Source organism: Acipenser ruthenus, chromosome 2, assembly GCF_902713425.1.
Source record: "Acipenser ruthenus chromosome 2, fAciRut3.2 maternal haplotype, whole genome shotgun sequence".
In the NCBI taxonomy this organism is placed as follows: domain Eukaryota; kingdom Metazoa; phylum Chordata; class Actinopteri; order Acipenseriformes; family Acipenseridae; genus Acipenser; species Acipenser ruthenus.
In genome coordinates, this window is record NC_081190.1 from 75509013 (window position 1) to 75522117 (window position 13105).

The 13105-nt window shown below is 36.1% G+C and overlaps 1 protein-coding gene across 27 annotated transcripts in view; it reads left to right on the forward strand.

Annotated features, from left to right (window-relative positions):
- The window catches only part of LOC117409284 (receptor-type tyrosine-protein phosphatase delta), a 696619-nt gene that overhangs the window by 660221 nt on the left and 23293 nt on the right, over positions 1-13105 (forward strand). For all 27 annotated transcript variants that reach the window (XM_059001224.1, XM_059001244.1, XM_059001233.1 and 24 more), the window contains 3 exons: positions 5116-5291; positions 10480-10599; positions 11201-11355. In XM_059001224.1, coding sequence (XP_058857207.1) covers positions 5116-5291; positions 10480-10599; positions 11201-11355 — 451 coding nt within the window. The remainder of the gene's footprint in view (positions 1-5115; positions 5292-10479; positions 10600-11200; positions 11356-13105) is intronic.

The window sequence follows — 13105 nt, forward strand, 5'->3', positions numbered from 1 at the left end:
AGTGGGCGGACGTGCAGCCCATGCAGATGAGACTTTATCTTTGCAGACCATGAGTGAACACTGCTCACAGCTGCCAATCTTGCAACATTGACTTGCTGACAGCCTGACTTCTCACAAGATTGAAAAAGACCAACTGCTTTAATTTTAAAAGAAGCCAAAACACACACACACACACACACACACACTGGCAAACACAGGTTCTACAGAATTCATTTATTTTCCAAAACGAAGTGACACAAATTATTCATTTGGTAGAACCTTAATTTTGAAACCTAATACCAGACACTAAGCCCTTCTCCTTCTCCTACTAGAATATGCCTCAGGACTTTCCTAAAAGTGACAGCTGTATTAAAGAAAAGAAAATATCTAGCAAAGGCTAGCTTTATAGTTTGCTTTATAGAAAAATTGGAAAACATTAGCTTTTGGCAGAAACATGTATATCTTAAGCCATTATGGATTGAGAGAAGACCACTTCTAATGCTGTTAACTGGAGGTGGAGTAGGGGCAGGGGGCAGTGTTGGTCATTTAAGAGAAGATGGTCCATCACAACTAAACTTCAGGCCGTCTCCTTGTTATTACACAAAAAACAGGAACCACCAGAATTATTTTTTTTTATTCTTATGTTTTTTTTTTAAGAAAACCTCCAGAAAGCTGAAAGATAGGATTGACCGTGAGAAGAGTAATGTACTCTGGTGCTTGTTGATAGTGAGATTGCTTGTAAGATTGAAGTACTTGCTAAAGGCATGTCTGAACCCATCAGCTATCGGGATCAATGACTTTAGAGACCATACAGTTAAAGAGAAAATCAACAAGTTATGATGAATTATGTGCCTTAAAATAAAACCCAGAAACACAGTTGCTGTTTGCTTTAAGGAAGCATGAGCTCTAGTATATGTCAACTGTGGGTTTAAAAATGAATCTCCTACAGTGGGCAATACAATAGCGATTTATATAGCATGAAACATCTCAAAGCTATGTACATAAATAATAAAACAACTAAATGCCTTGTCAAATAAATACGTTTTTAATCTTGGTTTAAGAATTGGCACTGATGCTGAGTCCCTGATATGTTTCGGCAGAGAATTCTAGAAATAGGGAATGCAGTACCTGAATAAGCTGAGCCTTTGGGATGGTCAGTAGCCCTGCTGTAGAAGAGCTTAGAGAATGGGCTGGAACATATTCAGACAACTGGACCGATTTTTATGACTGGGCAAAAGTGGTGTTGCTGACGCTGTTGAAATCTTTAGAACCATGCAAGGACGTTGGTTGTCAGTGGAGCCCATGTCCATTATAAAATTTCAAAGGCCAAGTGATCACAGAAGACAGGTAAAAAATAAACTAAACAAAAGCAATGCAGCCCCATATTTGTATTTAATAGTACACATTGCTATAATCATTTATCTCTTAATTAACTTTTTGAACAACACGCTGCTCAATTAATTTTGCAATACACAGCTAAACATTATGGTATTATTACTTTAGGAAAATTAACATTATCCATTTCTATAAATAGACAATTGAAAGTTTTAAGGAAAAAAACGTTCCTTTGTTGTGATGCAAGACGACCAAACATCAATTTATTATGAATAAGGCTACGATTTTGTCACGGAGGTCACGGAAATCGTGAAAATCATGAATTTGAATAAAAGTCTGTGAAATGTTGGAAATGGATGTAAAAAACACATTTAATTAGGCATGTCCTTTATTTTCCTTAAAAATGCAGTATGTCATGCACTGAAAATACAAATCTACAAGTATCTGTAAATTGTTTTGTTGTGTATGCACACAGTATTTACATGTAGCTATGTAGAGCAGCAAATGAGATTTGTATTTTGTAGCTGAGCGAGCAAGCAAGCATAAATAAAATACTTCAGACTGCCATTGAACATCTTTTATTTCCTGCAAACTAGATAAAACGAGAGGTTTATCTGTTTTCTAGTCTTTTTTCTGATCTTTCTGATCCTACAGCCCTGTTTCTTGGACAGTGTCTGCCTATGTGTTTTAACCTTTCAAGTCTGTTTTTTTTTGTTTGTTTTATTTTATTTTATTTTTTTAAAGGGGCAGTGCTCTGTAGGCTACTCAGAAACCAGTTTAAATGTCTTGTTCTTATTATTGAAGTAAAAATATATACTGTTTAATTCTGAACACAGTAATAAACACAATTATTTGACATGCTGCTGTTTATATATTGTTATTAATATTGGTATTATTATTATTATTTGTTTATTTAGCAGACACCTTTATCTAAGGCGACTTACAGAGACTAGGGTGTGTGAATGATGCATCAGCTGCAGAGTCACTTACAATTACATCTCACCCGAAAGACGGAGCACAAGGAGGTTAAGTGACTTGCTCAGGGTCACACAATGAGTCAGTGGCAGAGGTGGGATATGAACCGGGGACTTCCTGTTTACAAGCCCTTTTCTTTAACCACTGGACCACACAGCCTCCTGGTATATATAATGCCGGACACGCACAGAGCAATATGGACACAGTTTACTTCAGACGCGGTCTGTTTGCTACGCGACCGGTATGAAAGCCTGCGTCATACAGTATTCTAAAAAAAAAAAAGTTACATTGGTGTGAAATGACCTTTAACTAAGTTTTGTACTCTAAAATAACAATTAAACTTGTCAGTAGTCAAAAGCAATAGTCTTTATATTATTGGTTTTGGTGTACTATTTAAAAGCTAAAACAACATTATCTGGTGACCTTTCTGTGAATTTTTTAATTTAATCTTGTTTTTTTTTCCGCAACTCGTCCGTGAAATGTACTACAAATTACCGTGCCAAAATCATAGCCTTAATTACGAGTAAGGCCTTGTGTTTTACACAATTTGTCTTTTTACCTGTAATGTAGTCCTACTGCCACAAGATGTCGATATAGTCTCCACAGTAAACCACGTAATCATCCCATTACATTACTTTAACCATTTGTATTGTCATCCCATTACTACAAAGTACGTATTAGCAGATTAATAAACAGAACGCTGTAGGAGGCTACTGACATTTATTTAACCCTTACATCCCTGTGAATACGTATAACAGGATTTTAAAAGGAAGTTTTGAGTTAGGGTAAGAACATATTCTTTAGATATATCCATGATGTAGTGAATTAGGTATACAATTTGTAAAAAAAAAATATATAAATTAGTCTCTAGGCGCCCTGTTTAAGAACATCCAAATGTTAATAACTGAGACATACCATAATAGTTCAGTGGGATCATGTAGAACTCGGATTATCTTAGACAATAACCGACATTCACACGTGTCAGAAATATAAAACAATAGTTTATTTAAGAATAAAAAGGGGTGCACAACTAAACTTACAGAAAGGAAAGGCTTCTGGTTAGAGATATGTGTCAAGCGTACAGTTCATTGATTCCATAGCCAAACGATTACAACGACCATAACATTAATTAATTCAACTTCCCATTCAGAACGGAATCCAACATTCCAGTACCTAATTTAGCCAATTAGTTTTACCGTGTTAATTTAGTTTAGACGTGATGTACCAAACTAATAATATGTTATCAACCTCAGTTGATTATATATTCAAATTAACTCAGAAATGGGGCAGTGATCAAATTCTCTGCATTTGAGGCAACACCTTTGAGTTGCACATTTCAACAAACAAAATACATTTCTTACACACTCTAAAACAGGAAGTTATATTCTATTCCTAGAACTGTTTATCTACTAACTTGATAGCATTTACTACAGTTACTTTCTCGAGTCATAAAGTATTTAATATTAGATATGTTGAATACTTATCGATTTCTATATGAAGAAGTCAGTCTGTGCTGATGAATACTGCAGCTGTTTGGATCTGAAGTTCCAATGGAGACGGTACTTTGCTGTACGCATTGTATTGCATAGGCTCGCAATAAACAAACAGTTCTTTTAAAATGGACATCAGCTTGTTGATCTCCAATTCTTGCAGCACTATAGTTGTTGTTGGCAGTTTTCCAACTGGAAATAGTTCAGTTGATCAGACGTAACTCAGTTCAGATAATGCGTTGCAATTGAAGAGTTATGTAGTTCGTAGAAGTGTTCTCGTTGCAGTTCTGTACGGCTAGTACATGACCTTAGGTCCAGCTGTTGGCTATGCTTCCGTTTACTGTTTCAGTCTCTCGTAGGGCAAAGAGCTACAGCTCTCTTCAAAGCTGATTTTAGCCACTCTTCAGAACATTAGTTCTTCCTTGCCTTCCCTGAATTCCAGCACTTATGCTCCCAGTTTAGCTTCCATTTCATTCCTCCGAACTCCAAGCCACTTCTAGCGGGCGGCGCTCACTTCTTTCTCTTGCCTGGAGCGCTGTTCCTTCTACGGGGCCCACTTCTAGTGTTGGGAGCTCATGGGAAGCTCCCTCATGGGGCAAACTCCAGCATGGGCAAACTCAAGCATGGGCAAACTCAAGCACGGGCAAACTCCAGCATGGGCAAACTCAAACTTTCTGAAAGTCACGAGGCTGGTTTTGTTGTCCTGACTTCCACCCTGTGATTGGTTAGTTTGGTTATTTTGGGCTGTGCCCGAGTCCACATGGGGTGTTTCTCATTGGTTGTTCTCGTTCAGAGACAGATCATTGTTCTCAATTGGTCCGTGGCTTTGCCCCCTGTCTGCTGGATTTATGAGATGGACTGGTTCTTGTCTTAGGTGTCAAAGCACCCAGAACTACCTGGTTTGCGCCGCCAAAATTGTCATTCAGCGATCTTGAAGATAAGCCATTTGTTCAGCAGTTAGTTTATGACTCTTTTTAAAAGCATTCTTTGTCATTGGGGGAGTTTGTGACCAGAAACCAAGAAGACACAGAGAATGGTTTAAGATTCCCCTCTGTATATTTCATACTTTCATAGACAGAATGATATTATGACCCCCTCTGACGCTACAATGATATATAGTGGTATATTTTTAAATACTAAAATAAAAGACTAACTGACAAACATTTAGACAGTAAGACATCGAGAAAGACAGTTGAAACTTTATTATTGAATCTTTCAGTATTTCTAAATCTATGTATAATATATTTTGGTCATGGTTTATGTTTAGAATATAGTGTTTCAAATATTGTATCATATTTATTTATTTTTCACCTTATGAACATTTCCTTTTTTGTAGGTATTCCTGGCAGTGATTATGTCAATTCCAACTACATTGATGGCTACAGAAAGCAGAATGCCTATATTGCAACACAAGGCCCCCTCCCAGAGACATTTGGTGACTTTTGGAGAATGATTTGGGAGCAACGCAGTGCCAACGTTGTCATGATGACTAAGCTGGAAGAAAGATCAAGGGTAAGTTAATGATCATTTCATACTTCATGTGGAATCTTAAAAAGCAAAAGAAAAGATGAAGGGGAAATTAATGAGACTATTGACTATCAGAGCATAGTATTTTAGACATCAATTCTTTCACATGAAGTGACTCTCTGGCCTCTTTTAATTCTTCTAACAGCCATGAACACCCATCCACTACAAGAGTAACAGCACTTTAATGTCAGATTATGCTTAAGAAATAAAAGGTGCTTAAAAATGTGCATTTGAAATGGAAACACTAAGAAGTCATGATGAATAAACAAAAAATCCAAGCAAATTTTCTACTGCGATTCGTAGTAATAATACGTGAATTAATATATGTAGTTTTCCAATGTTATTCTCAACTAGTTCTACAATTTATGTCTTAAGTCACTATGTATTATTACTAAGGCTGTATTTTTTTCATGATTATCACATATTCCATGATTTCCATGAAATGTACCCATTGCCGTGTAATATGTAGTTCCCTGTAAAAATTCCAATTTCTGAAAGAATAGTGTTTGCCTGATTGATACACTACCTGTTACACTGCCTCTAAGAACCTGGCATTCGGTTTAGTTTGAACACACAGCATAGAGCTGCACCATTTCTTTAAAATGTCTTCAACGAAAAAGATGTGTAAGCTTGTGGCGGAGTGTCCCGTCCCTATGTATTTATTTATTATTATTTGTATTTGTTTGATAAAAGCTCGGCGTCTTTTGTTATTGTTTTTATAATTTAAAACCCTGTGAGGATGCGTGGCTGATCAGCTACTGATTATTTAACTAGCTGACAGTCACGCATCCTTACCAAACGCGTGCAGACTGTGGCCGAGGGGTAATAAGATAATTAACAGCTAGTTAACCCCTCAGCCAGAGTATAAGAACCTGCAGCTGTCCGTGCTGCGGGGTGGAGTGTACAGAGGAGAGTACGGGGAGCGGAGAGAGAGAGAGCGAGGAGAAATAACTACATTTAAAAACGACTGCTAAAAGTATTTGTTTATTCGTTTGGCCCACGTGCCCTTTGGTTTCTGTTTTGTTGTTTTGTTTAACTCTTTTGTTTTGTTTATTTAGTTAATAAAATTCAGCTGAACGCCGTTGCATTCAGCTTCACCCGCCCATCCATTGTTTTGATTCAGTTACTTCCTGGTCCGTGATGTCACCACACCTCACCACTGCAAGCCAGCCTACCACAAAGCTGCATCAAAGATTAGAAATATTTGTGCAAAAGATCGCTCTGTCCAATACAAGAAGGGGACATTTCATGTGTCTGTTGTTATTTTTGCATTTATTATGTCTTTATTTTGTTTGATAATTCACTGATCGTGAAAACAGAATGTCTCTAAAAGGTGGACATAAAAAAAGCAATATTCACAATTTAGGATTTACTGTTTTTCAGGTAAGCATTTAAATATTTAAGAACATAAATAACTTAAGAGAAAATTATGCATTTGAATGTGACAATGCTATTTTTTTCTGCTTATATAAATATTATAAATATAATTTTTTAGACCGTGAAATACCATGAAATAAGCCATTTTTTACCAAGAAAAAAATACAGCACTAATTATAACAAAAAAATATATACCAACACTGTATGTATAAGGCTGTAATTCCATCTTGTGCTCGTGATATATACGTCACCATAACCTCTCGATAGAATTACAGCCATATTATGGTTAGGTGTATATTATTATTATTATTATTATTATTATTATTATTATTATTATTATTATTATTATTATTATTATTATTATTTTACAACCATAATTGAGTTCTTGGACATGCAAAACGTTTCATTTGCTAGTGTTGTTACAGGAGATTGGTATAAATAACAATTGTTTAACAGAGCTGACAATTGTCATGTTAGGTCACTGTGTTCTTAGTGTTGCCAGCAACATTAAGAGACATTTGGAAAATAAGTGTGTCCTCAGGGCGTGAATTCAGTGGTAATTCTTGCTATTGGTCTTGTAATCCAGGTTACCCAGATATTAGCTGTGTTTTCTTGTTATACCTGCCTATGGTAGCTGAGAGGTGTTTTTTTTCAACAGAAATAGACCTACTAAGGCATGGCCACTGCACTATGTCCATACAGGACTACATGTGTCGCACACAAATAAACACGCTTGTGATGGAGCAGCAAATAATTAATTCATTTTACACCAAAAATATAAATTATTGTATGAAACCTATATATCACAAGAAACTTAAGATACTGAAGTTTTTTGTTCCATCTTTTATTAATATAATTTCTGGACTAAATATAGAAATATTTATTAGCAAAGAAACACTTGTCATACTAATGTTATTTTTATCCTCAAAACATCCATTATTTTCGAAAATCAACCAAGCAAATAAACACTTAAAAATACTACATACAAATCCCCAACATGTTCTTTTTAAAATACAAAAAACACAAATGGTCTGCAAACAACTTATCAAAAATACACACAATTTTGCAAGCAACGCATCTATCTACAAACAGGCCAGAACCACAGGTAAATGTACTTGCCCTCAAAAGCCATTTCTATTTTGTATTTAATGAAAGTTGTTGAATTTTTATACCAACACAAGCATAAGGAATTGGCTTCATTTTCACAATATTATATACATTTTAGTATGACAGGAGTGCAAAAATGAACTAGCCAAATGTTATCCTACAATCATCATTTTAAAAATCAAACAAGCAAATAAATATTACTGCAAATCCCGATGTATTCTTGCTTTCTCTTTTTTTTGCTTTATAAAAAATGAACCTGCATGAACACTTACTAAAATAGGCATTTCTGCAAGCAGCGCCATCAACAGACCAGAGCTGCAACACATTTCCATCCACAAACAGACATTTATTTACCAGTTAGTTTCATTTAAAAAAAAAAAAAAAAACATGAATACATAAACATAACTTACTGTGAGTTGTCGAGACACATCAGAATTAGCAAAGGTAAGCTTATTCTCAGTTCATAAACAATAAAATCCAGTTCTACGGTTTGGTGAAAATAAATAAATCAGTTTTTATATGTGATATTTCTAATTATTGGATTTGGTAGAAAAAAATAAAAATAAAAAAAAGTTTGACTTTCTTCTTTTGCTTCTGTTGTCATTCAAGTGCAGGTTTGCAGGACAAATAGAAACTTGTCTTGGGACACTATTCACGTGAATCCTGGCGTTGCTTGCAGTGCATCTTTCATATTCCAGTATTCTTTCATGTCAGGCTTCCTCACTAACCCCCTATTCAGCCACAACCTTAAAACAGCATGTAATCTTTCTTGTCATACGGTCAGAATCCATTTTGGATTTAGCATTTCTGTACTTTTGGATGTTATTTTCTGTTCTGTTTATTTTGGGTTCTGTTAGTTGGGTCCTCTTCCTCTTCTCCATTGTCCTTTTCATTTAAATCGATGTCACTGTCATTCCTGTCCAGATTCATATAGGCTTGCCAAGTTATGCTTTTATCAGCCTCAGAAGCTGTAAAACCTATAAATGATTCTCCTTCTTCGTCATAGTGACAACAAAACAAACTCACTAAATCCGTCATCTCTTTTTTTAAAATTTATTTTATTTTTTTTTTAAACTCTTTACTGTTGGTTGGCACATTTTGTTGCTATGTAAAATAGTCCAATAAATACATTTCTGACAGCAAATGGGAGGGACGATCTAGGGCCAACCATCGGTCCTCTAGTGCTTTTGCAGCATACATCACTGGGCCAATCATCAGCCCAATAGTACCCTGAGGGTTAAGGGTCAACCCTGCTGTCACAACATCAACGACCCCAAGCATCATCCATGCTTTATAAAGTTTTCTTGTAGTCTCCTGTTGTAAGGAAATATGTCTAGACTGGTCTTACAGTTATTTTAAATAAATAAAAAATATATACTTGTGTGTCTTTTTTATATGCTTTTATTAGGTTTAACCCTTAGCGGTCCATTTATTCAGCGCGTCTCAGGCGTATCAGGTCCAATTTATTTTAGACGCGCTGTTTAAAAGGCACTGCATATCAACAGGACACTCAGTACTGCATCTCCAGCCCCGCCCCACCCCTTGTTCGCTAAATTTTTCAAATACCTCTTAATAATAGTACATACCAATAAATCATCTCTTGATCACACGTTTTATCACCAAACTCCTCAATAATGCGATCCAAGTCATTATTTTATTACTATAACATCTAAAAAAAAGCTCTGCAAATGTCTGTGATGTTCTTTGGGCGCTGGATGCGGAAGCAGCTATCTTGTTTGTTTATGTCCGTGTTATCTGTGTGGTGTCGGGGGCTATGTGGTGTCGGGGTTTATACATGAACCCCCAATATCTCTCACAAGCACCTGGGTACATATTTTTATGATATCACAACAAAAGGAATAAGCTTTTTTTTTGTGCCTGTGTATAGCAATAATGTACTATATATCACCTTACAGTGCAAAAGTACTACAAAAAAAATGACTGAATGATAATACCTGAAAATAATAATCATATTTTTAATATAGTATTAGGCGGTGGATTGTGCCGATCACTGGCTTATTTTGAAAACCCTGCTCGTTGTCACTATTTTTGCTTTGAAAATAATCGGCTATTTTTTTAGCAGTCATTTTAACGTTTTAGCCTCTCGAAGTGCTTAACACAGAAAACCCACCCCTTCAACTCTCTGATTGGTTAAATGTTGTGTCAAGATGTAAAACAGCTGTCATGTGGTTCCGCCTAGCAACGGGCAAGTGATCTAGTCTGCTAGAAGCGTAACCAATCCTTATTGTTAAAGGCACAGTAGCATCTGCAAGACGGGCGGCGACAGCCACTTCGCCGGACAGCCCGTCCGGCTGAAAAGGCCTGGGGAGAACCTTGCTATATAATCATAATAAACTTATGTCTATAATGTGATTGGAAAAGTGCAGTTAAGTTTGTAATTATAGACTCCCTTGGGTCTATAAATGTTCCTCTATGTAGGATTGAGTGGTGTAAGCTGATCTGTGTGAAGCTGCCTAAATTACTGAAATAACTAGTTATTGTCAACTATATAGCCTGTATGTATTCATTTTGTGTTTAAAGAACCAATGCTTTGCTTTTAACACAACAGGGTTACGCAGTAGGATATGTAAATAAGATGTTGTTTTAGAAGGAGATGCAAGATTAAGAAATTCAGAACTTTACATCATTACATTATTACCCAGGAATGTAATGCAATCTTCTGTTGCAGGTTAAGTGTGACCAGTACTGGCCTACAAGAGGAACTGAAACCTATGGGTTGATCCAAGTGACATTACTGGATACGGTGGAACTGGCAACCTACTGTGTTAGGACATTTGCACTTTATAAGGTGAGGTTTAGGTGTAGCATTACAAATGTGACCAATGACTTGATAGAGCAAGCTAACAAGACAGCTAACAAGCTACCAAGGCCATGTCCCTAGTATTGGGATTAATCTATAATTAATTTTGAGATGTCAGTCTGCCAGTGCTGTTCTCCATATATACATCTTTTTAACAATAAACAGATTATAACAAACCAATAAACAACCCATAGCCTTAAATATACATTAATTCAGTCTACATTGCCCAAGTGAAGCCAACTGTGTCTGATTGTTATCCAGTGCCACTGGTCTCACAAGTACCTAGATTAACATTATTTTATTATTATTTAAATAAATGTAGTTCAAGTATGAACTGAAGCCACAACACTCATTTGACCATGATTACCAGGAATACCCCTGAATCAAATGCAGACCCTTTTTTAAATCCAATGTTAACCTTTTACCAATTATGAATAATGGATTTGAAAGCAGAACAATAAAGAGATTTGAATGCAAAAAGAAAATATGAGACTCCCTATAACACCTTATTAAGCCACGAAAGGTTATGATTGTAGATACATATCATATAGTGATTTGTTGTCAAAGTAACATGTTTTTTTAACGACAGAATGGTTCTAGTGAAAAGAGAGAAGTGCGACAATTCCAGTTTACAGCCTGGCCAGACCATGGTGTTCCTGAGCACCCCACACCATTCCTAGCCTTTTTACGTCGTGTCAAAGCCTGTAACCCACCAGATGCTGGGCCAATGGTTGTACACTGCAGGTAAGCACTCACTCTTAACTTCATCTTAGGAAGCTGTGTGGTCCGGTGGTTAAAGAAAAGGGCTTGTTTGTGGTTCAAATCCACTGACTCACTGTGTGACCCTGAGCTTCATTTAGCCTCCTTGTGCTCTGTCTTTTGGGTGAGACTTTGTTGTAAGTGACTCTGCAGCTGATGCATAGTTCACACACTGGTCTCTAAGTCGCCTTGGATAAAGGCATCTGCTAAATAAATAAATAATGTTAGTCTAGCCTAAGACCTTTATTTGACCCTGCAATCATTATATATATATATATATATATATATATATATATATATATATATATATATATATATATATATATGTCATTTTTAAAGAGTTTTGTAACTGTTACCCATTACTACTTTTTACTTGGCACACCCCTGTTAAGTGAGTTTTGATCTAGATCTAGAACAACATGTTGTGCATTAGTTGACTTGTATTGTTAGAAGACTCTTCTAAGGTCAACACTGATTCTTATTAAAACAAACAAATGAATGACAGCTAGGAATCCTAGCTACAGGAGCATTATGGGGATACCATTGACATACTAGTATTACACCTACTACTCTGGAACAGGGTGTGTGTGTGATTGATGGGCTGGTTGATGAAGTTCTAAACTTAAATTGAGATCTACTGTAAACGTTATGGATGCAGAAGATCCCAAGGTATTTGCTGGTGAATAGTAAGAGGAGTATAAATGTCAGTGTGCTAGGCAAGCTCAAATCCTTTACCTTTGCATGTTCAGCAGAAACCATGTGGGAACTAGCTAGTAAACACCGGGGGTCCCCAGAAGAATATCATATATAATAAATGATAATAGAATGTCATAATATAATAAATAAATATCCCAAATAAATAAAACAGTTAAGAACCTGCATAGCAAATACAGGGTTTATAATATGCCTGCTATTTCTAGTGATTGTTCTAGGACTTGATTTTGTGATTTTGCTCACTAGCTCTTTGTTTCAACTATGTTACCCAAGTCAGGTCTGAACAATTCTCTTTTCATTTATGTTGTGAATAACGATCTTCTATCCATGACCCATGTGGCCTGATGGTGCATTCGTTTGTGCTAGGAAAAATGAAGTTGACCCACAGCTGACCCCAGTGGCCCACTATTCAAGTGTTATTGATTGTACTGTTCTATTGTTAATATTGTTCAATCACACCTTGGTAGAGACCCGAATTCTGATTGGTTTGTGGTGTATGCATTAACCTCTTCTAGAGACTTGCAGGATGACTGAACGCTGATGGAATTACAGTGTGCATGTATGGTCAACATTCTAAATTTAATGGTATTTTTGCCATGCAATGTGTTTAATTAAGTTTTAATTTAATTTTCAAATAGAAAAGGGAAATAACGTAGTTTTATATATATACAGACGTGCTCAAATTTGTTGGTACCCCTCCACAAAAAATGAAGAATGCACAATTTTCTCTGAAATAACTTGAAACTGACAAAAGTAATTGGCATCCACCATTGTTTATTCCATATTTAATAGAAATCAGACTTTGCTTTTGATTTTTTATTCAACATAATATTGTAAATAAGAAAACAAATGAAAATGGCATTGTCACAAAGACGGCCGGAGTGGGTGGCGTCAGACCAGAAGCAGGAAATAAACAGACAGAGACTTGTGGTTTGGTGGAGCTGAGCGAATGCTTTCGCTCAGCATTTAATAAACAGCACAGAAAATAAAAGGTTTTAAACACAAAAACAGGACACGGCAC